Genomic DNA, 27,764 nt, shown 5'->3' with positions numbered 1-27,764 from the left:
CACAAGATGAAAAGGGGGCATGAGAATAAAATCTGAAAGGTATGGAGAAAGTGGATAAAGATTCTAATAAGTCATGGTCATCCAATGAAACTGAATAAGATCAATAAACACTGTCATTTTATTTTTATTTTTTAAACATTCATAATGAGGAGGTTTGGCACATCTCCATCTTTCCTTATAATGTCAAGAACAAAAAAGCATTAAGAGTTCTGAAAAGTAAATGTGACTGTGAGTTTGTATGCATGTGGGCATCCTGAAGTTAATACTGAATTAGAAAGAGAAAAAGCAGATTGCAAGCCTACTTGAAGTTTTGGACAGCTAACAATACCATATTCAGTTACTGTAAAATAATTGCTTTGTGTTACAGCATACTCTAGATATGATCTCAAAAAAAAAAAAAAAAATCCTGCCAGTTTTGTATTTTCTGTGCCAATCCTCAGGCTGCCTTTGGAAAGGAGAACCAACTGAAGAAAAACATTGCCAGGTCTTGTTAGGAAAATATTTTCATCATTCAGAGAACTGCCATGCTTGAAAATATAAAAGATATCAAGCAAACCCAATGACTCATATGTACATAGAGTTTACTTTTTTTCTTTCATGAAATGTTCTCTAAATTTGGCAATACAGTTAAATAAAACAAAATACGTCATCATGTTCCATGGGGTGTGTGTGTGTGTGTGTGTATGTGCGTGCGCGCGCGCATGTTCTTTGCTTTTATTTGTTTAAAAATCTTACATGAGGCTTTTATGTTAACAGTTAGGAAACTTTCACCTAGTTAGGCTTGAAGTGAACTTAATGACCTTCTCGGTATTGAACTATTCTTGAGTCACCAAAAGCAAAGAAAGGGGAAAAGAATTGGTTAGTTAACAAGGCAGCTTTGGTACTTATTCTCATGGGATGAACTCAGTTGTAATTTTTCACAACTTTGGCCCTCACTGGCTGGGCTTTTACCTCACACTGTGTCATAGACGGTTTCAATCATGGTTTGTTGAATAAAGCATGGCAGTCTGGGTTACATACAATGCCAGGTTCAAACATTGCACTAATCCAAAATCAAATAAGCCAGTTTATGGCTTAAAACAATGTGTGAACATTCATTAGATTTCTTGTATTATGCTGAAAGGACCAAACAGCAGAGGTCGTTGGCCCTTCAAATTTTTACGACTCAGGTTTAAAACAGGGCTTCTTTCACTTAGATGAAGCCTGAATCCAGCAAGGCAAGTCAGCCTTCCCCGCGTGGATGGGGAATATCTCTGGATCAGTGGATGAATTCATGTTTGACAGACAGAAGATCCTTTGGCTTCAATTTGTGGCATTCCTTATATCAGGCCTTGGAATACTATAGCTAATCCACAATTTGTTTGCACATCACAATAAACCTGGATTACTGAATTCTGAAATCAGCTGGATTTGTTCAACATGCAATCCCTGTTAACAAACCAAACTACCGTATGTGTATTGCAATTTTTGAACTCATCTAATATAAACAATACTATGTTTGATGGATCAGTATTTTAAATAAAGCAGCTTTTTATATTCCTGTTGTTTGAATATGCATGCTACTTTTGCTGCACTTATACAGGCCTGCAAACTGAGGACCATGCAAATGCACAGATGTGCCTAGCAGTTCTTAGGCACAATTGTTACTGTATATCTGTCTGGTACTGGGTTAGGACTGGTTCTCCTCTTGGGCTGTCACGTTATGGCCTGCAGACATGGAAGACAACTATGTGTATTAATAATTAGACTGTTCTAGTTTATAGTTACAGTGACCACACAGCCTTTACTTCAGAAAGCTGTCCTTTAGATTTATTTAATTTAATTATTTGTTTTCTTGGTTTTGCTCTTGAATTTTCCTTTGTAAAGCTAAGTTATAATTAATTTTTTTCATCCTTATGAACCTTTCAGATCTGCCTCTTCTTCATGTTTGTCCTTTATTTTTTCTGAGAAAATATGGTCACTGTATTTATAGTTTATATCGGATGGGAAGCTTGTCTGCAGCTGGTGGCATGGCCAAATTTTGAGAGCACAGTGAAAAAAAAAGGGACTAAAATTAAATATAAAGAAAACCAAACAAGTAGAACAACCAGCCTTAGAATTGACAGTTAAGATATCGGAGTGGAGAATAGCTTCTGCCTTTTAGGATCAAGGCACAAATGACTAGGCTCAAATTATCCTACTTTGGATGCATTATGTGAAGACCCAGCTCTCCGGAAAAGGCTCTGATGCTGGGAAAGGTGGAAGGAAAGAGAAGAAGAGGATGACCAGCAGCAAGGGGGAGAGTCTCAGTTACAGGGGCGATGAGTGAACTGCTGGAAGTCCTGAAAGACCAGGTTAGGGATAGATCATCATGGAGAAAATCTATCTATGTGGTTGCTAGGAGTCGAAAACGTCTCAATGGCACATAATCAATCAGTGAATCAATCAGTCAATCAACGTGTATCAATATCTTCACACATCTTATTACATCATGGTTTGTTTAATCACAGTTTATTCATTAAATCCCATTTCTGGATTCACACAGCATATTAAACCAGAAACCATGGCGTTCAGACCACAACAGCTCTGGTTATACATTAAAACAAACCACATCATGGATTAATTCATGTCCTGTGAATCTGGCCAAACATACTTCCTTATTAAAGGAGGTTGGTGCTCTTTATACATATCTGAGCTGCAATCTTGGAAAGTTACTCGGTAAACTTTCAAATCTCTCACTCCCGGGACACAAGAGCTTATCAGTGATTTTCAGGTTGCGCCTTACTCGTTTTAATGCACTGAAGAAGTGGGGCAGGGGTGTCAAAAGGCAAGTCCTCCTCTCCTCCTCTCCCCCCACCCCTCCATTCAAACCAAAGTCTCAAAGCAGCAGTCCAAAGCCGCCAGTTGGTTCAACTTCCTGTCTCCTGGGGACAGGTCAGGCCAAGTTAAGTGATTTAACTTTCTAGAAGTGTTAAGTTCCCTTTCTTTTTCTTTAGATTTTTGTTTTGTCCCCCCCTCCCACTTAGGCTTAAAGAAAATGTGGGTGTTTCTCCAACCTCCCTCCTCCTTTCTAGTTTAATTCTCCAAGAATGCAGAAGGATGTGTTACCCCAAGGCGCCTAACTTTAATCACAAGGTTTAAAAAAAAAAAGTTGTGAAAGTCCTGTACTGGTGTGGGAAGGGGGGGGGGGACAGCCCTTCTAGGATGCTAATTAGCTCTGGAGTTAAGCTTCTGACAAATCCAGTTGAAATCAATGCCAGATGGGAAACACACACATCCAGGAATGCAGGTAGAAGAATGGAATGGAGGTGGATGAATGGCTTTTGGGATTATGCAACCTCTCCCCTGCTCTCCAGCAGATAGGTAGTGGGAGAGAAAGAACCCTTAATCAGAGACCATAGAAAATTGCATTGTGGCCTGGCTTTTTAGAATCTCTGCCTCGGTTTTCACTATCAGCAGGACTATCCTCTCCTTAAGGAGAAGAAGGAAGAAAGAACCAGTCAGGACAGACGGACAAACAAACACCATGCTGGGGTATTGAGGGCATCTTGGTGGGGAAATGGATTAGAACAGGTCCCTCAGCTCTCCTAATCTCTGCCAAAATATAACCGCTGTCTCTGTGAAGAGGCAAGAAACCATATTTAACAGAGGCCATACAGGAGATTGATATGATCATTATATTGTATTTCTAGCAATTATTTTCCTCAACGCCCTCATGTTTGGGGGGATTTTCATGAAGGACACCTTTAGAGATCCTCTAAACCGAAAGAGGTGGGATATAAAAACAGAGCCTTAAGAAGAAAAGAAAGAAAGAACGTGGATCTGATCTTCTTGGAACATCTGTGTAAACCTGACATGGCTGCACAGTGTGGATGATGGGACCTTGCTGGTTGTTGGTTTCTGGCCAAAGTCTATCCTACCACTTTCTGGTACCATGGCATCAGCTTTCATGGACTAGATGCACTTTATGAGAAAATGCATGTATTGTACCACCGTCTGATTGGCCAAACGCTCTAGTGAAAGAGTTTGTTACTATAACTGGGATAATATTTAAAATGATGTAAGAATCTGTTGTCAATGAATGGGTCAACATTTCTTGACAATATTTCTTGAGGTTATCAGAAACTGATGTTCATGCTTCTCTTAGTTCAGTGTTTTTCAAACTTGGCAGCTTTAAGATGCGTGGACGTCAACTCCCAGAATTCCCCAGCCAGCATGCATGCTGGCTGGGGAATTCTGGGAGTTGACATCCACGCATCTCAAAGTTGCCAAGTTTGAAAAACACTGTTTTAGTTGATAGTTGCAGGAGGAAGAGCTGGACCACATTACATTCCCTTTGGGAGAAGTGAGTGAGGGCAGAAGGAACCCCATTATCTGCTAGCTGGCTGGCTAACATTGCAAGAACTAACGCTTTTGAATGCCAGCTGGTGAGAAATGCTTAAATAATTCACTAATTGTTAGGGAGGTGAGGAGACATAACCTTACATCTGAATACTTTAAAGAAATGTCTTTCACAAGTATGCTGTTGTAACTTATAAACACATTATCTGGATGGAATTTAAACTTTATATTAAGACTCCCTCTTCTCTAATTTTCCATCTTATATTTCAAAATTTAGAAGAGGTGAACATGGGGCATTGGAATGGTTTTGCTACATTTCATGTTTTACTTAACTTGAACCTTTTGTTTTCAATTCACAGTTAACATCAATATAAAAGGCCCACAGTGAAGACTTTTGCTTTGTCTGGTGACGTTAATCCTTGCAAAATGCTTATTTTTAGAAGGCTGGAGAGTCAGCCAAACATGCTACAACCTACAATCTGTCTTCCTTTTTGATGGGTAAAATACGAACGTCCGTTATTTCATGTTTATTGTTAATCTTAAAAACCCCTTAGCAGTCAAGTGCATTCTAAACACAGCCATATGAATCATACCCACACTAGCTAAATCATTTAAACTCTGAACTGTTCATGCTTCGTAGTGACTCTAGGATGAGATTTTATGGTTCAATATAACGGGGAGGAAGCAAGACTGGAATTGCCAATATTAGGGAGTAAGCCCGATCTGGTGCGATGGAATTAATTAGAGATTAGTTAGAGATACCTAACTGGGAAATGTAAGGCATAAGGCATACTGAATACGAGAGGGCTTGCATAAATAAAGTGAACTTGGTTTGATAGCTCCATAGTAGTTAATCTAATCGTATTTGACTATTCAGAAGAAAGGACCCCCCCTTCTCCATCTGCACCGTTCAGCAAAGGCAGAGATACGCAGCCCTTCAGACCACTGTTTTCAAAATGTTCTGCTAATCTTCCGTTCAGAGGTCTAGCAAGAGAGATCAGTCCCTTACAAAGCAGCCTGAAGAGTAGGAAAGGGAAGGAAAAACAAAGACAGAGAGCACGAGGATGGTTATTCCCGCACTGAACTTGGACATACAGATTGCAAACCGCAGTGGTTTGCTTTGCTTGTCACTCTCAACTGAAACCTTAACCCTTCGAGGTAGGCCAAAGTCAGGAAACGGACTCCTTAAGGTGACTGGAACGCTCCCCTGTCCATATACGCTATAGCAAGGTTCCTCAACCCCTCAACCTCAGCAACTTTAAGATGTGTGGACTTCAACTCCCAGAATTCCCCAGCCAGCATGCTGGCTGGGGAATTCTGGGAGTTGAAGTCCACACATCTTAAAGTTGATAAGGTTGAGAAACCCTGGGCTATAATAACAGAAACTTCAAAGCCTGGTTATGTTTTCCTTTCAAGGTGGAGCCAGTCTGAGCTTCTCTCTAATGTTTTCTTTGCTCCCTGAAAACATGTTTTTGTAACTGTCTCTGCATAGTTTCTCCAATGTCTCCTCTCTGGCTCCTCACAGCACCACACAAAACACAATGGCTGTGTGGGCAGACCCACCTCATAGGGTTGTTGTTGTGGGGAAAGGGCTAAAATTAAAGCATCCTCATCTTCGGTCTGGACACACTGAGGGGATTTCCATCTCCATAAGGGGGTAAAAACAATTATTTCTCTAGAATAAAGGAAACAGTTTCTCAACATATGGGTAGGAAAAGCATGCACAGAAAGGGTAATAGAATAGTGTAAATAGTAACTTATGAAAAGTAGTTTTTTTAAAGGTATTTCACATGAAAAAGATGTCATTGCATGTTAGATTTACCCTCTGTACAGGTGCAAAAAGGAGAACCCGCTATGTAAAATGCATTTTAAAATTTCTTCCTTCCCTAGGGAGAGATTTCTAATTACCAAATGTGTGGCTTTATTAATTTACAATATTGGGCTATTTTTAATTTTAGAATTTGTCATGCGTTTCGTCACCGTGGTCTCCAGAGACAGCAGAAGCAAAACGGAGCCTCTGACACAGCATTACATACTGCTGCTGGTAAATATATTTTAACTCAGCTTTACAGATGTCATACAATAAACTTACTATGTCAGTATTCAAGGGTTGACTAGCAGACTTTTACTGATACATTTATTATTACTTTATTTGCAACATTTATATGTATCTCCCATGCAAAAGCAATGTGAGTAGATAGCCAACTTCTCTCCCACCCTAATCTGATCCACCGTACTGATCAGTTTAGTGTTAGTTACCTTCTGCGTTGTGTTGATGGGAAAGTCTTACGCTTACCCAAGTTTGGATCTTGGATCAGCATAAAACACAGTAGCACTGAAGATAATGATTTGGATCGGAGATTTCAGATTCTTCAAGGGTTTTATTTTTGCTTTGCGCATACTTTTGTTTCAGGGCACAGTGCAAGGTTCTGATTTTAAAATAGTTCAGCTCAGCCACTTCCTAAAATCTTACCATTAGAAAAAGTGAGACAATGACCTCAATTGACATGGTAGCATAATATCTTAGAAGAGTGTTTCATGCACCCTCGGTGGTAGCTTGATGCATTTAGGGATGGTAGGGTAGGCACTGTGTAAAAGTGGTATTAAAAGAAGAATGAACTGTCAGGCTGGTAGACTTTTACAGATGGAGTGAGCCCAAGGCAGCCTTTTTTTCCCCCTCCCCTTTCATGGAACAAGATGTTGGGGCCCAGCATTATCTTAATTATCACCTGGATCAACTCAAGGGGACCCTTTCTTAGAATCCTGTTTGCTGGAAAGCAAAGCAGAGTTTTCATAGCTAAATTGACGCTAGTTCACCTAGTTACAGAACTAACCCATTTTCTTCCCATTCACATAGTACAATAAACGAAATAAATAAGCTGGTCCTCACACCATTCTGAGCCACATGGGGGGAAAATAGTGTTACATTTGGCTAGTGGTGTGCAAATGCAGCTTCTCAGTCTTTAAGTGATGGGGTTTAATGGGTTGTGTGAACACAGCCTCTATGTTGTTTATGCCTCATCTCTTGCTACTGTTAAGAAACCTCCTTAAATAATATTAGAAACAATTACTATTAGAAATATTATTAGAAACGTCTAATATTAGAAATATTATGACCTGTCTGGGGGGATATTTAAAGTTAATCCAGTAAGAGCCTTCTTCCACATTTCAGATACTTCGAATATTAAAAACCAGGAATAGTCGTCACTGTACATAAGTGCGATCAACCACAGCCACAGATTTTCCCAAAATTCCAAAAAAGAGTCACATTCATGAGTTAGCTATATAAATTTGATTAAATACATTTTAAAAATGTACTTAACTGCACTTATCAAGTTACTAGACCTCCTTGAGACCCCAACACCCCCTCCTCCTTTTCTTAAAGGCAATGCTCATGTTCAAACTGGGGAGGGGGCTTCTTCCTACGTTTCCTTTACTACATCCCCTCCTTAGCAAATAAGTATTTCCTCGCTCAAAAAATCGTACGCTGCTTGTGTTGTACCAGCGGGGCGAAACTAGACCGGGTTTGAGACTAAAATCGAGCTCTGCTTCGCCCAACCCCTGCAAACCCCCCCTCCCGCTTCCGCTCTATTTGGTATATTCCCATCCAAACCAAAATAGAGGAGAAGGCGGCGGGGGGGAGAGCCAGGAGAGGAGGGAAAGGGATGGAAGGGAAAGCGTCGGTTGGCTGAGCGGAGTTGGGGGCGGGGCCAAGGCGCGAGTCCGGTTTGAAGGCGGCCAGAGGGGCGAGGGAGGAGAAAGGGGAGAGGACGCGGCTGGGGCGGGCGCATGAGCGTGGCCGTGCACGCGAGCGATGGGCGGGGCTTTCTCCGCAGCGGGCGCCTCTGGCCGAGCCGGGCGCGCAGGCTCGGTGGCTCGCGCGTTCTCTCTCGCGTCGCCTCAGCCCGTCCGCCCGTCCGTCAGCGCGTGAGGGAGCTTCGCCTGGAGCGGCGGCGGCGGCGGCAAGACGGGGACCGGGCTGCTGGGTCGGCCGGTCGGAGTTGGATGGAGGGTCCCGTCCGCCTCGCCGGTTCTCTCTGGAATGTCCTGGGGAGCGGCTGTCGAGGGGGAGCGGGGGCTCTCTGGGCGCAGGCAGCGCCGCTGCGGCTGAGAGGTGAGGGGGGACCCTGGTGGGTTGGCAGGCGGCGGGGTGCCGGGGATGGAGGGAGGGAGGGAGGGAGGGAGGCGCGCTCGGGTCGCGCGAACGTGTGCATGTGCTTGCTGGAACCCGGGTGTAGGTCAGGTCAGGAGGGCGAAGCCTTGGGAGCGCGGGGGGGGGGTGTGCTGTCGGGGACCCCGTGGGTTGCGGGACTTTGTTTTGATTCTTCGGGCCGGACGGCTCGTGCGATGGCTGGTGGCTTCGCCGCGGTGGGGTTACCTGCCTCGTGGGGAGGGGGGCGTGTGCGCGCGCGCGCTTGCAAACCCCCACCTTAAAGGACTTGCTGGAGACGGCTGGGTGAAATCAGCACACGGCGTGCACGTGCAAACGCAGAGTGTAGCGGACTTGCGGGCTGGTGGAGGCATCAGCTTTCACAGGCTGACCTGCTGTCTTTCATCACCGTTTCCAGAAAGGCTGGTGACATTAGTCTGGGGTTTTTGGGGAGGGTGATAGGAGGATTAAAGAGCGCCAAGGCACCTTGAAGATAGATTTATCATCGCCACTCTCCATCTTTGGGGTTCCCTTGCTCTTTTGAGAAACAGCTGGCAAGATGCAGGTGTGCATCTCTCTTTTGGATCATAATCAAGGGAAAGGGGGCTTTTGTCTGTGGGGCTGTTTATAAAGCCCCACAGGCTTCCTGAAGCATCGCTGCTTCCAGAGATTTTTACTGCAACAAAATCAGCAGAAGCTCTTGTGACATCTTAAAGATGAGCAGGTATATTGTAGAGTAATTTTTCTAGGTTATACTGCACTTCATTTAATGCATGGAGTTTTATCCTGAAAGACTAGTAGGTATACACCCATGGTTGTGGTTAATCATAAGGAAGATCAAAAGGAAAGGAAATGCAAAGGGTGCCAGCAGTGATAATTCTCTGTATTGTGTAATGGCCATTCAGATGTGCCCATAAGTACCCATGGAGAACTAAATGGAGTGGGAAGTGTTTTTTTTCCCCCCTTTAAATCCTAGGACATTGAAAGGAAGGAGCTGAGAGGTGTTTTTGTGATGCCAAAACATCTGCTCCCTAAAAGGCTAACCCACTGGGCAAGCAGAAGAAAAGTTATCTGTTTGTTTTTCAGCACATACTCTACATGGAATTCTGCCGCAGTGCAAAGTGCATATGCAAAATAACACTGGAGTTTGTCAGGAGTTGCTGTTACTTCCTCCTTCCTATACATAATCAGGCAGAATGTATGGAAGGGAGTTGACCCTGCTTTACTGTTTCTTAACCCATGTGTAGCTTTTGTGTTCTTGACAGAAACTGAAATGAGTTAATTACTCTGTATGTATATCCTCTTGTATTTATTTCCCACAATAAGTTGACCTATGCAAGCCATTGCTTTTTGTGTCCCTGTGAATAGTCTGTCATGGTACTTTTGATGTCAAAATATGTTTTTCCTACTTTAGTTTATCTTAACAATCATTCTTAGTTCTTCATGCATCATATGGAAAATTAGTGAAGTTATTTCTTAGATCTAGAGATTACTTTAGCACTAACAGTGTTACTCCAGAAGCATGTGAGAAATAGAATAACCTTGTGTAAGCTGGAATTTGTTTCTGTTTACTGTGGAGGATGATACTTCATTTCCATAACTCAATCCTAAAGAAGCAGATAATTGGATCCTGTGTAGCCACCATGCCTGCAGTCCTTTTGATACTGACTTGATCAGAAACTTGCTTTTGTTAGAACCAAAAGCAGTCCCTGACACTTCAGTGAGAAACATGATTGAGAGGCTCAGTTGTCAACTTCAAACTGTTCAACTTTTGGCAAAGTTTTTTTTGAATGTGAAATTGTAAGCTACATCTTGTTTTTCTTAAGGAGTATTTATAGCAGCAACATGTTGGGAGGTTTTTATTTGGGCTAAGATGAAACATCACATTTTGTCTGGAAACTTTAACTGTTTTTATGTGCTGCTCAACTAGACAGCATTCTTAGTAGGAGCAGACTGCATTGCTGCTATCTGTTATACACATGTTAAAATTGCATAGTGTCCAAAAAAGCTGTGTGCAAAGAAAAACAAATCTAAAAAGGAAATTTTAGTTTCTTTGTATCCAGTAAATCATCAATATAATTCATTTTGATTTGTGGGTTTACATAAGAACATTCCTTGAGTTAAGTGCTTTCAGCATATTAATTAATCAAAAATACAGAAGATTGAGACATTGGTCGTAGGAGGGTCAGTTCTCATTAATAGGAGTGAAATCTCTTTGATTACAGCTTTACTCTTTTCTTGAAACTTGTATGGCTTGTAACAAATATATTAGCTGTGGGTTTAATTTTATTTTTGGCTGATTTTTAAAATAGTTATTCAAATGCACTTGTACAGAGTCAAAAATGCCCCTTCCCCCAAAGCAGTGAAGAATTGGATCTTGTTGTTCTAGTTTGTAGTTTTTCATTGCACTGGCCATGGTTGCAGGTGGTTTGACTTTGAAATGAATTAAATTGATTTTGTTTAGACAGCATGCTTTGACAAGTTTAGTAATACAGTACTGACTGAGTCTTGTATACAGTGGAATAAAACAGCTGTACTACTTTTGCAAAAGTTAAGGGAACTCAGTACTGAATTCCTGGTGGGAGGCTTATAATCATACATTTCTTCCATGGTATATAAAATTCATACAGAGCCATTTTTGCATCTAGTGAAAAGCGTGAATTTATTTCTCTTAAATATGCACATGCTAGGTGCTGTACCTTTATTTATTGTCATATATAAATGACAACTGTGCTTCAATAACTGAACATTCTTTAGGAGTAATTTAATTTGCATTTTAAACCAGTTTTTTAAACAATATATATAAAATATGTCTGAGTAGGAAGTATTCTATTTATTGATTACATCTTGGGAATTTAAAAGTTCAAGTATAAATATGCAGCATTTCATATGAGCTCTATTATTAGGGGATTTTATTTTAAAAGAAACTGGAAGAAAAAAAAACAATCACTGCTGGTTTGTGTTAATACACAAAGGGCTAACCATGACTAACTACCTTGCTGTTAAAATGAAACCATGCAGTATAGTATAATAGGAAACATTCTATGCAGAATTTATAGCATTTTGTATGATTCTTGTTGAGTTATCCTTCAGTTTTTCAAGCTTAAAACATACAGTATCACTATCATTCACAATATGATAATAGGACTGAGGTGATATTAATGTGGCTCTTTTAAAATCAAACTAATTATATTTGCCTGAAAGAGCCACATTAGTGTGATTCTAGCTCCCTGGTGTTTTTTTGGAGCCCTGGAGACAACCTAGTGAATAGGGTTGAAAATTCATTCTGTATTTGATTAAATGGAACAGACTCACTGCTTCTTACCCCAGCGGGAGCTATGAGATCTCTTGATCCCCGAAGCGGCTCATAGACCCTGGGAATTCCATTAGCAAGCACCTGAAGAATTTCTGCCCTGCAGTGCCTTTTTTTTTTTTGTAAGGGAGCAGGGGGAGTTGGTGGGGGAAATAGAACAAGAAGTATATCACTCTTGATGATAAGTGGGGGAGGCTGAACTGAACTAGAAGAATCCATGTGTTGGCAGATCTAAAATCAAGGCATGACTTAACAGCCCAACCCCAAAGAATACTAATAGTCAGACACTAATGTTTAAAGTCAATCTGTGCAGTACTTGGGGCACTAAATTAGCTCATCCACACTTATTATTGAAATCATCTGATTCCTTGTTTCTCAGTCTGAAGAGGCAAACTAGTGGGAAAGGTATATCAATACAAGCAGTTATACTTGTGAAGTGGGTGAGTGACTCTTTTTTAATGAAATGTAATAGGTAGTGGCATATGCTTTTTGTTGCCTATGTATATAAGTATGATGGTGATTAAAATGTTGTTTAAAAGTACAGCTTTCCAACTCTTAAAATGGTATTAATCTAATAGTTAAAATATAAATTTGTGATGGCCTTGCAGAGCACTATTTTAATTACATGGATTTCTTTAAAGTCTTTTTATGCTGAATTCTTGGTAACTAATTAACTTCTCTTCCAGGATAATACAGTGTTTTCCAATATTTAATCAGTTTCAAGTATTGTTTATTATCTTATTTCTAGAATGTTGATAAAGTATATGTAGTAGATAATTGAAACATATATGTAAAAACAAGTTCTCTCAGGAAGAACATACTTATTTCTATTGAGATTAGCAGTGCTTATTACCAGGTAATAATTCTGTACAAATAGGTGATTCAGAACAAATTAGTAATTTGTATTGGAAGTCTGTTTTATGTGTAAGTAGTTGGTTTAGTTAAGCCACTTTAGATAGGCTTTCTGTTTAAACATTTGTCCCATTTATGCTTCATTTTTATTAATGATATAGAGCCATGGCTGTTAACAATATACCTTACCCAATCATAATTGCAAAAAAAAAAAAAAAATCAGTTAATTAGCCCTCTGTTTTGTGAATATTTTTATGATGAAAATAGTTTCTAGTGTGTACACCCATTCTCTTTGACACAGTCACTCACAATCCCTGCTTCTTTAGCTGCCCCAATATTTTGACATTTCTTTTGACTCAAAAGATTTAGGAAGCTTATTCTTTAATAGCCTACTTGTAGGGCATGTTGCTTTTGAGCTTATATAAACAAAACCTGAAGTTGACACACTGGAGCTCATATAAAACAATAACATTAGAGGGAATTTATTGTTTCAGTGGCTTTTCAATGTTTAGTATTGGTAGATAGGTTAAATATGTAAAGTTGTGAATTGGAATTACAAATTTATCTAAAACTATTTACAGTTTATCATTTGAAATGCTAACACTGATCATATAATTGAATGTACTCTATGCACAAAATGAATTTCTAATGTACGATTTGAAAAATGGTTAATTAACAGCATAATAAAAGCATATGTCATTAGGATATGTTTTAGGATATGTTTAACTGTATTGAATGGCACTAGACCTAATCTTGTATTTTTATTTTTACATCACTAAACATCTGCTATAGTTTTCAAACATATCATTTTAGAAATAGTTGTAGTCAGTTTGCAAGATTACTATATAGCTTTTCTGCATTTTTGCAGCAGTTGAATGAATTTATATCTCTGATCAAATAGTTATTCTGAAAACCTTGCAGATAATTTTCTGCTTACCTGAAAATTTCATCTGTTTGAATTTAATTCTGGTAGACCAATTTATTTTGTTCTCATACCAATTTGTAAATGTTTACAATTCTGTTCATTTCTACAAAATGTTGACTGTTCTGTGCTCCCTCTGCTGGTCAGCTCCAGAACAGTTTGTAAATACCCTGTAATCTCATGTTTTCATAGCATACCTTGTACAATTCTGTTACCTAAAGCTTAAAAACAATTACGCTAATGATTGTCCACAGCTTAAATGAACAAGCATTGCACATGACAAAATTCTGTTAATGAGCCAGAGTTCTTGACTGGTACCATAAGACCCTTTTCTGTTGTTCCCAGTGCAAGTTTGGATTTCAAACTTTGCCCTATTTCTACCATTAAATAATCAAGTCTATTCTTTTAATTTTGGGTGAAAATTATCCAAAAGTTGTTTCAGATAATTTATTCAATACTTCTATTGTCTTCTTCCTCTTTCTGATTCTCCAACTGATTCTCCTTTAAGTTCACAAGGTAAACATCACAGTGTATTGAAGGTGCTGGTGAAATGTTAGGAAACAAAACTTCAAGAACACGGCCACACCGCCCGGAAGACCCACACCAGCCAACCAATGTATTGAAGTTGTTGGTCATTTTATTGTGAGCAAAATACTTAAACGCAGCACAAACGTTTTCCACTCTTGTGATTCCACTATTTCGAGAAGTTTCTGAAGAAAGAATTACAGTTCATTCTTGCAAGTGTACACCACTTGGTAGTAGTCTTCTGCATTTGCCCATTAAACCTCAGCATTTCATTCCGTCCTATGAAGCATTGTTTGCTTTCTGCTATAAATGATTGCCAAATAGCCCAGTATCAAAAGGATTTGCTTTTCAAGGAGATATTCCCATCAGAGTTTATGAGGACTGAATCAAATACTTGAATAATGCTTATAAGTCATGAAATGAAACTGGTGTTACATTTGGAATTGCTTTTGATAAACCAGGGCTTTTTCAACAGCAAAGTAACAAAACACTCACTTCCCTTTCTTTATTCAAATATGCAGCCCATTCTTAATATAGAGGATGGATATTTATTTGGAAATTTACGTATATCTGTATGCCTCATTATCTCTTACCTAGCACTGTATACTTTATGTACTGACAATTAATAGGAACTATCATTAAGATTAATATTTGGTTATGTATTTTGTGGTTACTTCCCTTTTTTCTTTTTTTACTCATTTCTCCATAAATAGGAAGTTAATATGGTAGAATACTGGTATGAAAGAAAACACAACTAATATGCGGGAAGGGTATAAGCTAAGTAGTTGTGAATGAGAAAGTGTGACAGACATGAAGGGAAGGTACCATCCAAAGCATTGGGTAGTAGGCCTGTAGTGTCTCAGAGTGCACTAATTTAAGGCACTGTATTTTTTTTTAGAAAACAGAAAATATTGGCATGCTTCATTAAGGCATTGTGCATCATGGAGGCAGAAAGGCTCTTTGGATAATGGAAGTGTTGGAGGAGGCCATCCATGTGATATAAAACAAAGTTGGAACTTCATTTTCTGGAAGCAGAAGGGAGATGGATTGCTTCATGAGGCAGCTTTGAAGGGATACATCACTCATAAGGGAAGCCCTTTTTCAGAATGTAGCACAATCCTAACATTTGGAATCCAGTTTTGAAAAGTCTCTAGTATTGCTCCTTCTGACCGAAAACTTGAATTGTGAGGGTATGTCAGAAAGAATTGCAGTGAATTAATAAATTAAGGCTAGGCATCATGTAGCCCTGAAATATTATTTTCAAACCCACAAATATGCTGGATAACATTGTTTTTAAATAAAAATACAGTTATATATTTTGAGTGGTCATGCATTGTGGCTTGAAAAACAAAGGCTAGCATGTTGGAGAAGTTAATTTTAGGGAAATATTGGGGATAATGTTTTAAAAATATCCTTTCAATTGTTTAATGTATTTGTTGGTGGAACAGGACTTACCTATCATTAGGGTTTTTTTTAGCATTACATCATACAGTCATAAAATAGTTGTTACCCTTAGTACAAAAAACCCTTTTCAATTAGACATTAATAACTGATTTTATTATAATTTCTTTATTTGATTGTTGTGAGCTGCCCAGAGTCATTGAGAGTCGGGTGGCCTACAAGTTTAATAAATGATTATTAGTGTATTGTTAAAGTCTGATTTCCCTATGAAGCCATTTTACCTGGTATGCTCTATTGGTTTTGATCATTTCATCTTTAAACTAGAAACAACGCCAGCCGATTAAACTACAATCTAAGAAATTGTCTTGTACTTACTATATTTCTGAAAGGAAAACTAGATTTCCCCTCAAATAGTTTATCTCTAAAACTGGAAGGTTGCCTTTAGTTCACTGACAATACAGTAATAAGATTTTTCTGTCTAGTGTTTTGGGGGCAGGGTGGGGGATGGCATCTTCAGAGTTACCTCCTTTTGAATAAGTACAGTATAATATGCCAAAAAAGAAAACAGAATTTGATGGGAACTTGAGTGAGTTAAAAAAGAAATAGAAACTAAAACTTAGCAATTATGTATATGTTATGGTTCAGTCAGATTCAGTCATCTCTATCACCTTGACATTATGTGGAGTTTAAGTTTGAGTTATCTTATTTGTGGTGCCTGCATTTTCCCTGTGGCCATAGATTCACTGGTTTCTAATTACTGGTGATGTAAGTTATTAGTAGATGAGGAGTAACTATAAATTCTGCTGACAGGTGTGTATTTATATATTCCTTTAGGGATCACAAATAGCATAGATTTTTCAAGTTACAACAGAAATTGATAAGCTGCCTGGTTTTAGAATTGCCATAGTTCCCTGACAGTGTCAGTGAAACTATAGTTGCAAGTTAGTATTTCAGAGAAAAACTCAGATACAGTTATAAAAATGCCTGATGGATGGATGGAAATAGCTACAGTTCTTTAGTAGGAAAGAGTAGTGTGTTATTTTGTCAGCAAATGTATGAATCATCCAAAATAACTAGATAATTAATGGTGCTTATTTTAAAATAACATTAATGGGAGTGGAGTTCATATTGGATTTTCATCCTGGTTTTATTGCATACATTAAGTGTCTTCCTGCTTTTTGAAATGCAGGTTACTCTTAATTTCAGATTTTCTATGCAAATGGAAGTAAGAGGTCATTAATTTAGAGTTTCTTCCCAGTCCCGAACTGCTTACATTTTCATACACCCTTCTGACTTGTATACCCTGTTTGTGGTTCCTGCTACAAGCAGAATTATGTGAGTTAATAGAATGAAATTAATATAGACTAGCTTACAAAGAATCATGAAACTAGTAAAAGAGTGATAGTTTTACAATCTCTTTGATCATTATCTGAATTTCACCTTTCATGTAGACCTATAGGTATAAACAGTGAGGTCTAATGTATTTTTTTAGGGAGAAAAGGATGGCTAAACTTTAGTTGTCATCCATATAAGTAAAAATAATTGAATATTTATAGCTCCTAAATTAAGTATTTTATGTCTTATTTTAATATAATTATGAAATATAATTACTGTGTTCTTTTTATGCTGGGTGCTTTGTTTCATGCCACAAACATCTATGGTACTAGAACAGATCTAAAAAAAATTAGTTCCAATTTGTTGGGTGCTACCTTAAAAGTATATATATTCTTCTTATAACCAGTGAAAATTATGTTAACAGGACCATACAATATAAAGGTTGGGACCTCAGAAATCATCTAGTATACTCACCTGCTCACATCAGGAATCCATTATTTATTTATTTATATTTCAAGTTTAGTCACCGCCCATCTCACTCAAAGAGTGACTCTGGGCTGTTTACAATAAAAACAGAATAAATGCTAATTAAAATACACTGTTTAAGAACACTGGTCGGTTGGTTTAAGAAACAGTGTTCTTAAACAAATAATGTATTCCAAGGAATAGATGGTAAATGAAAAGTTATTAGTCTATGGGAACCTCTTCAGGGTGCTAACCAGCTCCATGGTTGGTTACACCTCCTCATGCCCCACGTGAGGGCAGAGCCAGGTCTTCTCCTCTTTTCGGAAGGCTGGGAGAGTGGGGTCCTGCCTCATCTGTGGGGGGAGAGTGTTCCATGGGGCAGGGGCAAAAGCAGAGAAGGTACTCTTCCTGGGCCCTGCCAGTCAACATTATTTCATGGACAGGGTCCACAACATACCTTCTCTGCCTGACCTGGTGGGATGAGTCATTATTATGGGGATGAGACAGTTCCTGAGGTAACTTGGTCCCATGCCATGTAGGGCATTAAAGGTAATGATCAACACCTCAGTTGATAGCCATCCAGCTTTTGTTTAAACACCTCTAGCAAAGGATAGCCTACCATCTCCTGAGGCAGTCTTCCATTGTTGAATAGCACTTACCATTAGGAGATTTTTCCTGATGACCAACCAGTCTACTTTCTTGTAATTTAAACCATTGTTTCTTGTTCTATCTTCTGGTAGAACCCTAAACAATTCTACTCCCTTTCTACACTATAGCTCTTTTGATATGAAGACATAATGTCTGTCTCAGTCTTCTCCAGGCAACCAATACCAAATGCTCCCAACTGGCTCCTCAGAGGGTTTTCCTTTCATAGCCCTAATCCAGTGTTGTCCAAACTTGGCCACTTTAAGATGAGTGGACTTCAGCTCCCAGAATTCCTCAGCCAGCCATGCTGGCTGGGGAATTCTGGGAGTTGAAGTCCACTCATCTTAAAGTGGCCAAGTTTGGACAACACTGCCCTAATCAGTGTTTGTGCTCTAACTTGTGGATTTCTACCCATGGGATCCTGCTTGTACAGCTGCCATAGTAGGTGCTGGTCACCCATTCAGTGTCATTTAACCAGTTGGATTCTCTATTCCTTTCTAAAACATGTTGTTGTGTTTCTTTTTCTAAAATTGAAGGTCTGTAACTCAAATAGTTATATTTTCATATTGTAAATAATACCATAGAGGTATGTATCATGCAGTTCTGAAGCAGGGAAAGTGCTTCATATTTATTATTAGGACTGTTTTGTATTTTAATGAATTTTATCTCTCCTGTAAACCGCCCAGAATAGTTTCAACAAGATGGGTGGTGACAAATTTGATAGATAAATAAATAAATATCTGGTGTGGATGTGCTCACTGTATCTGTCAAGAGTTCCTTAAGAAAGCTGCTTCCCCCCCCCCACCCCCCCGGGTTTGCACAGTAGTCACGCAGTTGCAGGCATATATGCATTTGAGTTAGAAGGATGGGATGGGGAGTGACATTCAGAAAACCTGTAGTATCTCTTATATAAACTGGCCTGCAGAATTAATACCTTCAAAATGAATCATGGTGATACCTTTCAAATGCAGATCTGCAACCTGAAATTATGGACACGTCTGAAATAGAAAAATCCTTTTATGAGTTTGTAATGGCAAGCTTGAGTTGTAATGTTGCAATTATTTATGTTTCCTACTTCAGAATGGCAGGAAACCATGCCACTGAGGAAGCTCTGAGATAGAGGTCACCAGCCTTTTGAACTACTGAAAACATTTGGCATTTAGGAATATGTTGTAGGCACTCTTGGAAAATGGCTGTTAGGGAACTAGCCAATTTACAAATAGCTACCATGGAGGATGCAACTAACTTCTAAACCCCAACTGCCACCCCCTCTTCTAAAGGTCCCACTGTACTACCCTATCTATCCTGTCTTTTTGTGGGGAGTGGGAGGAGGGGTCATACTTCCAAACAAAGCACTGGTCTGCAGTGTGTGTGTGTGTGTGTGTGTGTGTGTGTGTATAAATAAATAAATAAAATTTGTGGCTTAATTGAGGCCCTGAAGCATTCTTGGAAATAAAAATAATTTTAGAGGGTATGAAGCCAGCTTCACATTTTTGAAAAAAGGTTTTGTTTGTTTTAATGTAAAAAATAGAGGAGGGAACCTGCGGACACCAAGGGAGATGTTGGCAAACTCTAGATCTGGGAGCTGTTAAAAGGAGGTGCAGGTTACCCACCTTTGCATTTCCTGCTTTAATCATTGCATACTTGTAAATGTAGAATTTAAGGGTCTCTGTAGGAAGCTGGTTCTTTTATTTGTTTTACAAAAAAAAAATAGTGATAGTTGATCAATGATAGAGTCCATGTAACATGCTACCTTTGCTTTAAATTTGTTCTCTCAAGAAAATGTCATGATTAGTACAGTCTAAACATCTTTTGTAGAACACATCTGTGATCCAAAATGACAAAAAACAGTGCTTAGTTCAAAAAACTACCTGCAATTCATGAGCCAGTTTAAATTGCAGCACTTTTTTTCTTGATAAGCAAGTATCTTCCTTAAAAGGCCTATGCTCTGTTTATGATAAATACAGTAATGCCAAAAGAGATTGATAAGAAAAGTTAAGATTACAGATTTAGTTTTAAAGTAACATTCAGTCACCTTCACAGTGAAGTGAGGATAAGTAACTAATTGTAACAGCCAAGATGTTAGAAATCATTGTTTTTGTGATATCTTTATACCACTAGTAAGGTATAGCATTGTAGGTCAAATAGCCTGTACAGCTAGCTAGATTTCTTAGCCACAGTGAATAATAGTAGGAGCCAAGCAGCATGGACCAGAAGAAAGCCTTTTTATAAGTATACAAGAATTATTTATTTTGTGGTTTACTGTGATATGCAAATGTTTTCTGTTTGGAAGAAGTACTATTGACTTATCTTTTGCTGTTCATAGAACTGCTAAAAATACAGTTAAAGGATTGAACCTTTGAAACCAACACTACCTCCATTTCTTCTTCCCTCACTACTGCTTTAGATCACTTTTACAAGTTTCACATCAGAACTTATATTTTAATCCACTAAAATACAGAAGACATAGTTCCTATTTTGAATAGAATGGTAGGAATTTTAAAATTATTGTTAGTTTGTGATTAAATTAAAACTTACTTTGAACTCAGTCCTTCTCTGAGTGTAATTCAGAACACACTGATGCTTATTGCAGCTGGCAGCTTCTTGCTATTGCCTCTTTCTGTGTGTGACCACCCCACCCCCCCAATGACCTTTCTTGGGGCTGGTCATGGTCCCTTTTCATTGTGATGGGCTAGAAGTGGCTCATGTGGAGTTGATTATTTCCTTGCTTGTCTGGTCTGTTTGGTGCCATAACTTCAAGTCATTTCCATTTTCTTCCTCTGTTTTTGGCTGACCACAGTGAAAGGAAATGCTTTTGCTGGCGACAGGATCAGTTTGCATGCTTGGCTGACTTGATTGAGCCTGTGAAAAGGTGGGAGTGCCTAGTAAATAAACCCCAGAGGTGCTATGTTTCTTTGGTGTAGTTAGTTGTGATTATTAAACTTCTAAAATCTGTCCAAACATATATTTCTCTTATTTTTCAGTCTTCCTTTCACTCATGCTTCTTAATTAAGGACAGGCTTGTTTAGTGGAAAATTGTCTAGTGTGAGAGAATACTAATGTATATTATGCATAATTTGTCAAGAGAGTTTACAATTCTCTAAACAAAATCAGTCCTGCAGTTAGCAGTTAAAACTAATGGGCAACATAACAGTTGTAGCCTACTGCTAATTGCTGTTTACCAAGAAAAAAAAAAGGAAAACCCCCAATGATCTTTGCATGCCAACTGCTCCATTTATTTTGCAGATTCCAGCAAATATTCTGTTGCCTGTGGAAGAGCCAGTTGGGGGAGGGGGGATGTATGATTTCTGTTAAAATGCTGTAGCTTCACTACTTTTTACTTTAAAGGTATCTTGGCATGAAGCTTACAATCCAGTTTCACTTTCCAAGATTAAAATACTGCATGGTTGTAAATGAATTATATATAATTCAGGTTTGGAAACCCTGTGGTCTTCCAGATATTGCAGAAAGCCATAGAGCACTTCCCCTGAAGTAATGGGGCCTTGGCCTAACTTGCTCCTGTAATAGTGCAGGATAGATTTTGATGTTTGTTTATAGCAGTTTAAGAAACATTACATTAGTATTTAATACTAATTCAGGCTGAGTTAAGAATTAGGCATTGTTTGTGAAAGTTAGGACTTATTTTTGAACCTTTTTATGAAGGAGGCTGAAAAGGAGACAGAGGAATAAAATGTACCATCTGAGGACAACAAATAGATAAAAGGATGAGTAGTTCACATTGATTAGGTGGTTAAACTTGTCAACCAGACTTTTGATGATACATGTTGAAGATACTGGTCAATCCGGAAGACCAAGAGGAAAGACCAGTCAATACCCCAGGGAAGTGGGTTGGCTGAGAAAGGTGATCAGTAGAAAAAGAAGGGGTATTAGCAGCCTGGATCCTAAGGAAATATAAGGTCTGGACTTCTAGATCTTTAGAGCAAGAGGTCAGAGGGCTTCCACTACCAAAGTATCTTGATTTGCATTCACCTCTTACCACTTCCCATATCTCTTTGTGAACATTGTGTTTTCTAATTGGGCTGACCATCCAATTGGAGCCTGCACCTGTTGGTTAGAATATTTTGAACAGAATTGTTAAATAAGTCCAAAAGAATGTTGAAATCTCAATTGTGTATTGAATTGAATTCTCTGTGTTGAAGACTTTGTATTGTGGGAAACTGTTTACTTGCTTGAAACTAAATGAAGAACCATAGATATAGGAATTTTGAGTTATCTTTCTCTTACCACATAAGTCATGAGATAGAATTTCACTGGACTTTTCAATGTTCAAGAGCTTGAGTGAGAGAATAAAAGAAGTCTCTGAGAGCCCAGGAGTGTTCTGTGAATGCTGTTAGTTTATGAGTGTGAAGACCAGTGCCTAGTATGCCCTGCTATGAATTGGTACCTGGTATGATCTGAGGTATCAGATAGTCTCCGAAGGAGATGATTAGTCACTCGGCTGACCCACCTAGATTAAAAGTGAAAAACATTACATAATAAATCCTTAAGAAATTTATTAGGCCTTCATTTAGGGAAATGCAGAAGTACCTGGGTGAAGGGTTAGCTGGACATTGGAAAATAATCCTCAATACACAGGAGGATTTATTTGTTAGATTTATAGCCACTTCTTTTGCACAGGAGTTAAAAGTAACAAACATAGTGCTCCCTCCTATGTTTTCTCCCAACAACCATCTTGTGATTCTGAAGTTGGAAATGCTTAATCTTCAAAGACACTAACTCTGTAGAAGGTAGTTCTTACTGCATAGATACAGGTTCTCAGGATTGCTATATAAAACAAATCCATTCCGTGATTGATAAATGTGATTCTTAATCATTTTTTACCATATTGCTTTACACTGTTAGTACTGTGTATTTGATATGTTATAGGTCTGATTTGGCAAGGCACTAACAGTAATGAAAAAGCAAATGCTGAAGCTGATTTATTTCCATCTGCCAGAGTTTACCAGTGTGAGCCAATGGACTGGGAGAAAAACTTTGACTTGAACAATGTATTTAACCCATACATCTGAGAAATTTATTTGGAGACTTTACTTTCTTTTCACATGACTACTAAAGTTGTTTACAAATAAAAAAGATTAGGAAAGCTTGCCTGTTAAATGAAAAATGCTTTTCAAAAGTAGTGATTTAGATATAAGCACTTGTGGTGGGTTTATGACAGAAATAACCTCTGACATGTGTTCACTTATTTTTATTTATAAATTTACTGTGAGAAACCAAATTAAAAAGTAAAAAGGAAATACTTATTTGTAAGACCAATGAAATGAATTAAGAGAAAGAACAAATGAGATAAAATAACAGTGCCTTCAAATCAACTAATATATATGTATATAAACAGTAAGAACAGCAACTACCATTATCATTGGTACAGTCCCCAAAACAACCAATTAATTTGGTTGTTTGAAAATTTAATTTCAACCAGTATCTCAGGTGGCAAATTCATATGTGAGCAATTACAAAAAGAGAACCTAGTTCAAGACTCAGTAAAACATTATGAATAAATTGAGGGGCACATAGAACAGTTATCATAAATCTAGAATCAGCTACTTCTGAAGATGTTATTTTTTATGAGTGCTGTTGCTAACCTTTATAGAGTTCAGCTAGATGCTTTGAGAAATGCATTTTCTTTGGTTATGGATTTTTACTAAATCCTTGCTATAGATAATCCTAACCCTGTATTAGCTTCCCTGTTCGTTTATATTGATCATATTGGCAAATAGCAAAAGTCTGGGGTTTAGCTATTATAGAGTGCCTGTTTACAAATCAGACAACCAAGATTTGCTTGTTAACTATCTATTGGTCCATCAGCTTCTTAAATATAATAAGTAAGCTTGTCAAGCACTGATATAACAAACTGTCTGACTAAATCAATTCAGAATATATTCCGGCAAATGAGCAGACAGGTATCAAAATTGGATATTCAATTTTTGATTGTGCCCATTTATTTATTTATATGTCACATTTATATAGTCACCCATCTCACACAAAGCAATTCTGGGCTGCGTACAACAACATTGCAACATCTGGCTGAAATATTTGTCCAAACCAGGTTTTGCATTATATTATTAATTTCAGGTGTGCATTCTGGAGATACATCTTATCTCGAGAACAAAGCTGTGGAACAAACTCAAAAATACTACAATAGATAGACAGATATTTGTGCTAAAGGGAAACAGTCATGAGAACTCTAAGATAAAAGTTTACTGTAGTATGCAAGGCCACTGCATTGAGGAGAGGTGGGCAGCAATATAAATTGTTTTTTTTTTTTTTTGTCTGCGCTCAGTCATGGCTGACCCTGCAGTGACTGCTTTTGGACAAGTCCTTTGCAGTTTTCAAGGCAACTGTTTTCGGAAGTGGTTTGCCAGAGCCTCCTTCCTAGGGCAGAGCCCAGCTGGCGAGCGCAGGAGGCGGGGTTTCCGTTGCTTAGCGCCCTTTTCGGGCGCACGCGGTTTTTCGCGCTTACCGGCAACTACTCCCCACTCCTTTTTTTGCAAGGCACCGCGCCAGCATTTTTCCTCCTACCGGAGTGAGAGTCCCCATTTATCTACTCACGTAAGTTTTCGAACTGTTGGGTTGACAGGAACTGGGGGGAGGAAACAGGAGCTCACCCTGTTTAACGCGAAGGCTGGACTCGAACCGCCGAAGCGTCAGCCATTTCTGGCCGGCAACTTTCGGCGTCATTAAGCCGCTGCGCCACCGCGTCCCCAATATAAATTGTATAAATAAATAAATAATAAAATGTTTCTAGAGCTATCTTAAAATATGCTAGTCATCAAGGCAATAATTACTCTCCTGCAGCAATAAAATTGTATAAAGCAAAAGTTCTGAGCTTGTTGCCATTTGGTGCACAAAGTTGTGTTTATATGGATGGCTCTACTTTAGAAGCTGTTCAATCCCTCACTCAACTTCCTTTGCCTTTGTTTTGTTAAAGCATGGCTGCATTTCTCTTGGGGCCAGCCTGAGACTTTGCCATCTCAGATTTTGCCTGAAACAAATACTCTGGGGTGAGCCTTTGGTTCACCTCACCCTACTGGATATGTTTTCCTCATCTCTGAGGAGGTAAATTGATTCTGATTTGGCATATTGTGGCCTCATAACAGTATCATTTCTTGGCCCAGTTAATGCCTTAATTAAAGTTAAATAAAGGATTTGGGATTTAGATCTACAAAATGGCAGGCCAAAACCATCCATCCAATTATGGCACAACTGCAGGTTCTCCATGGATGATTCCTAGCTCCCTGTATAACATTTTCCATATTTCACATAGACTTTTTACCTTAGCTTGAATTGATGCACTACTTATTATAGAGACCATAGGGAAATATGCTAGTCTTCCATACAGCAATTGTTTCTCTGTTCAGATGCAGAGCTGAGTCAGTGTACTCCATATATTGTTACATTGCCCATTGTACATTGAAAATTGCAGTCTTCTTTCTGCAAAACCTAATCTGGACAGCTACTATAAAGATTGCCAAATTTTTAGCAATATCTATGGCATGCAGAAGCCAGTTGATATCCCCTTCTCATTATTAATTGTTTCGGGGGGGGGGTCCTTGTATTTAAAATTTTGTACTTGTGTTTTTTTGGTCTGGGATTGTAAATAAACAAATTGATTGAACTACCACATAGATTCTTTCCATGAGGCCCTGGAGTAAGCTATATATTATACTGAGAATACAACTTTGCCTTCCAGCTTTCTTTAATTACATATAGTACAGAGAATTTTGAGAGGAAATTTTGTGGTGACAAGAGGGGTAGGTATGCTTTTCTTCTTATTCTGTTCCCATCCCTGAATGTTAGGGATTTTCTTTTGTTCTGCTGAAAATTTTAACCAGATCAAATTTTAAAACTTTTCATTCACATGGTGAGATTTACTTTTTAGGAATAGGCTGGGGAAATAAGAGATAACCTTTTTATGCACATTGATCACACAGAGATCTCAATTTTTTTCTATGCCTTTGGAATTAAGTAAGATGGAGCTGTGTACCGTTCATTTTTACCGTGGTTAGTGTTCATAACTAGGAACTTTTATTAGGTATACTTTCCTGATTTTTATCGTTTACAGAGGAGTGGCGAACTTGTGCATCTCCACTTGTGCCTCACCAGATGTTGTCACAGGTCCCTCAAACCTGACTTAAAAAATTGTAGCTTTGGCAAAGAACCATGCGTATATGTTTGTATAAATTCATTGTTTCAAAATATTTTCCTGTATGGTCCTAAACCCTTGTTCCTTGTTTCACAAAAGAACTTATGGGAAGAAAAAAATTCAAGTGTTAAGATGTATATATTACCGTTTAAAAGTAGCAGAAGCCAACTAGGCTGAAGCTATTTGGGATTATTTCCTTTTTGTGAGATAGCTAATTTGTTTATAGAATTGTGGAGTGCACTGTGAACTTAAAAATAACAGGATTCATACATGCTTCTGCAAGTAAAAAGACTGATGGTATTAAAGGCTTTCCATTTTGTGTTTTAGTTCTGGTACATATGGTTGAGACTATGTAGCTGTCAACACCTAGCTGGCTGGGTTTGGAAGCTAAGCAGGATCAGCCCAGGTTAGTGCTTGAGATAAGAGATTAGCAGGCATCACCTGGAAGAAGAAATAGCAAGCCACTTTTGTCATGTTGCCAGGATGTGTCCATGAAGTCAAACACCAATTTACCTTTATACATATTTAGGCCTTACGTTTTCACTCATGAAAAATATGCCTCAAAGATGTTACCTACATTTTCTTCTTTTGTAGGTTCTGCATTGATTCATATTACTCTGAAGCTCTTTGCCATCAGCCTTTGTAACCTGGCATTATGCATCCTGATCCAGGATATTTACATGAACTGCTTTTTCTTACAGTTTTCCTTTCAACTGCAGCTTCAGGTAAATTCACTATCCTTGAAGTCATATGTTTCTAATGTTCTCTTTTAGACTGATACATGTCTGCCAGTATTTGACAGTCATGATAAAATCACCATACTTGTGTGTCTTTTTTTTTCCCTCCCTAGATTTGATTCCTCACTTTGTTTCTGAACCTCTTTCTACTGTCCAGAAGCCAGGTGCAACGATAAAACTTTACTGTTCTGCTGAACCCTCTACAGCTCATCTCTCTTGGATATTCAATGGAGAGAAATTGCATAAGAAAATAGAGCAAGTAGACCCACAGCCAGGTTCCCTGACCATTTTCTCTCTTAGTCCTTCAAATTCTGGTACCTACCAGTGTGTTGCTAATAACAGTATTGGTGCAATAATCAGCAGGCCTGCAACAGTGTCTATAGCATGTAAGTTATATTCTAATTGATGGTGAAACTGTACACTTCATAAAAATTTTATTCTTCCTATTGGCCAAATGTATGTGAGCACTTTGTATCTCTAAACAAACCTTATTTCAGAGCAGGACATGATCGCATAGTCACGGCATAAAATTAGAGTGAACTAAAATTGTATGGATGTATCTGAATTGATCTAGAAAGAAGCTTATAAAAATTCTTTTTTAAACACAGACTGGAACAAATGTTTACACAAAGTGAAATCTATATGAAGCTCTACTTAAATATATATCTGACTTTTAAACAAAGAATTTTAATTACTTCTTACTTGGAAGGGAGAAACAAACTAACTTTTTTGTTAATAAAAGTTTATTCATCCCATAGCGATTATTTTATTTCTTTATATTTCAAGTTTAGTCACCGCCCATCTCATTCAGTGAGCGACTCTGGGCAGTTTACAATAAAATAGAAATAAAAACCAATTAAAATACAATAAAAGTAATCAGAAATAAATAATATAATCCAAAGGATAGATGGTATAAATAAATGATTGACCTCTGG

The 27,764-nt window shown here is 38.3% G+C and overlaps 1 protein-coding gene across 4 annotated transcripts in view; it reads left to right on the top strand.

Annotated features, from left to right (window-relative positions):
- The first annotated feature begins 6,278 nt into the window (after positions 1–6,278).
- Positions 6,279–27,764, top strand: part of CDON (cell adhesion associated, oncogene regulated) — a 52,909-nt gene continuing 31,423 nt past the window's right edge. For 2 of the 4 annotated variants that reach the window (XR_015795853.1, XM_088139117.1), the window contains exons 1-3: positions 8,298–8,434; positions 26,687–26,817; positions 26,943–27,215. Coding sequence is in view for 3 of the 4 variants with exons in the window: in XM_088139117.1 (XP_087995243.1) it covers positions 26,748–26,817; positions 26,943–27,215 (343 nt within the window). In the remaining variant the exon portion in view is untranslated. Of the gene's footprint in view, positions 6,365–8,135; positions 8,435–26,686; positions 26,818–26,942; positions 27,216–27,764 lie in introns of those variants that run through there. The other 2 variants (XM_007427414.3, XM_088139119.1) reach the window with 2 other exon arrangements.

This window comes from Python bivittatus, unplaced genomic scaffold (genome assembly GCF_059951505.1).
Source record: "Python bivittatus isolate LINGU-HERP-01145 unplaced genomic scaffold, Pbiv_v1 ctg000320_np1212, whole genome shotgun sequence".
NCBI lineage: Eukaryota > Metazoa > Chordata > Lepidosauria > Squamata > Pythonidae > Python > Python bivittatus.
The sequence above is the reverse complement of the archived record's forward strand: the minus strand, read 5'-3'. Positions and strand labels throughout refer to the sequence as shown.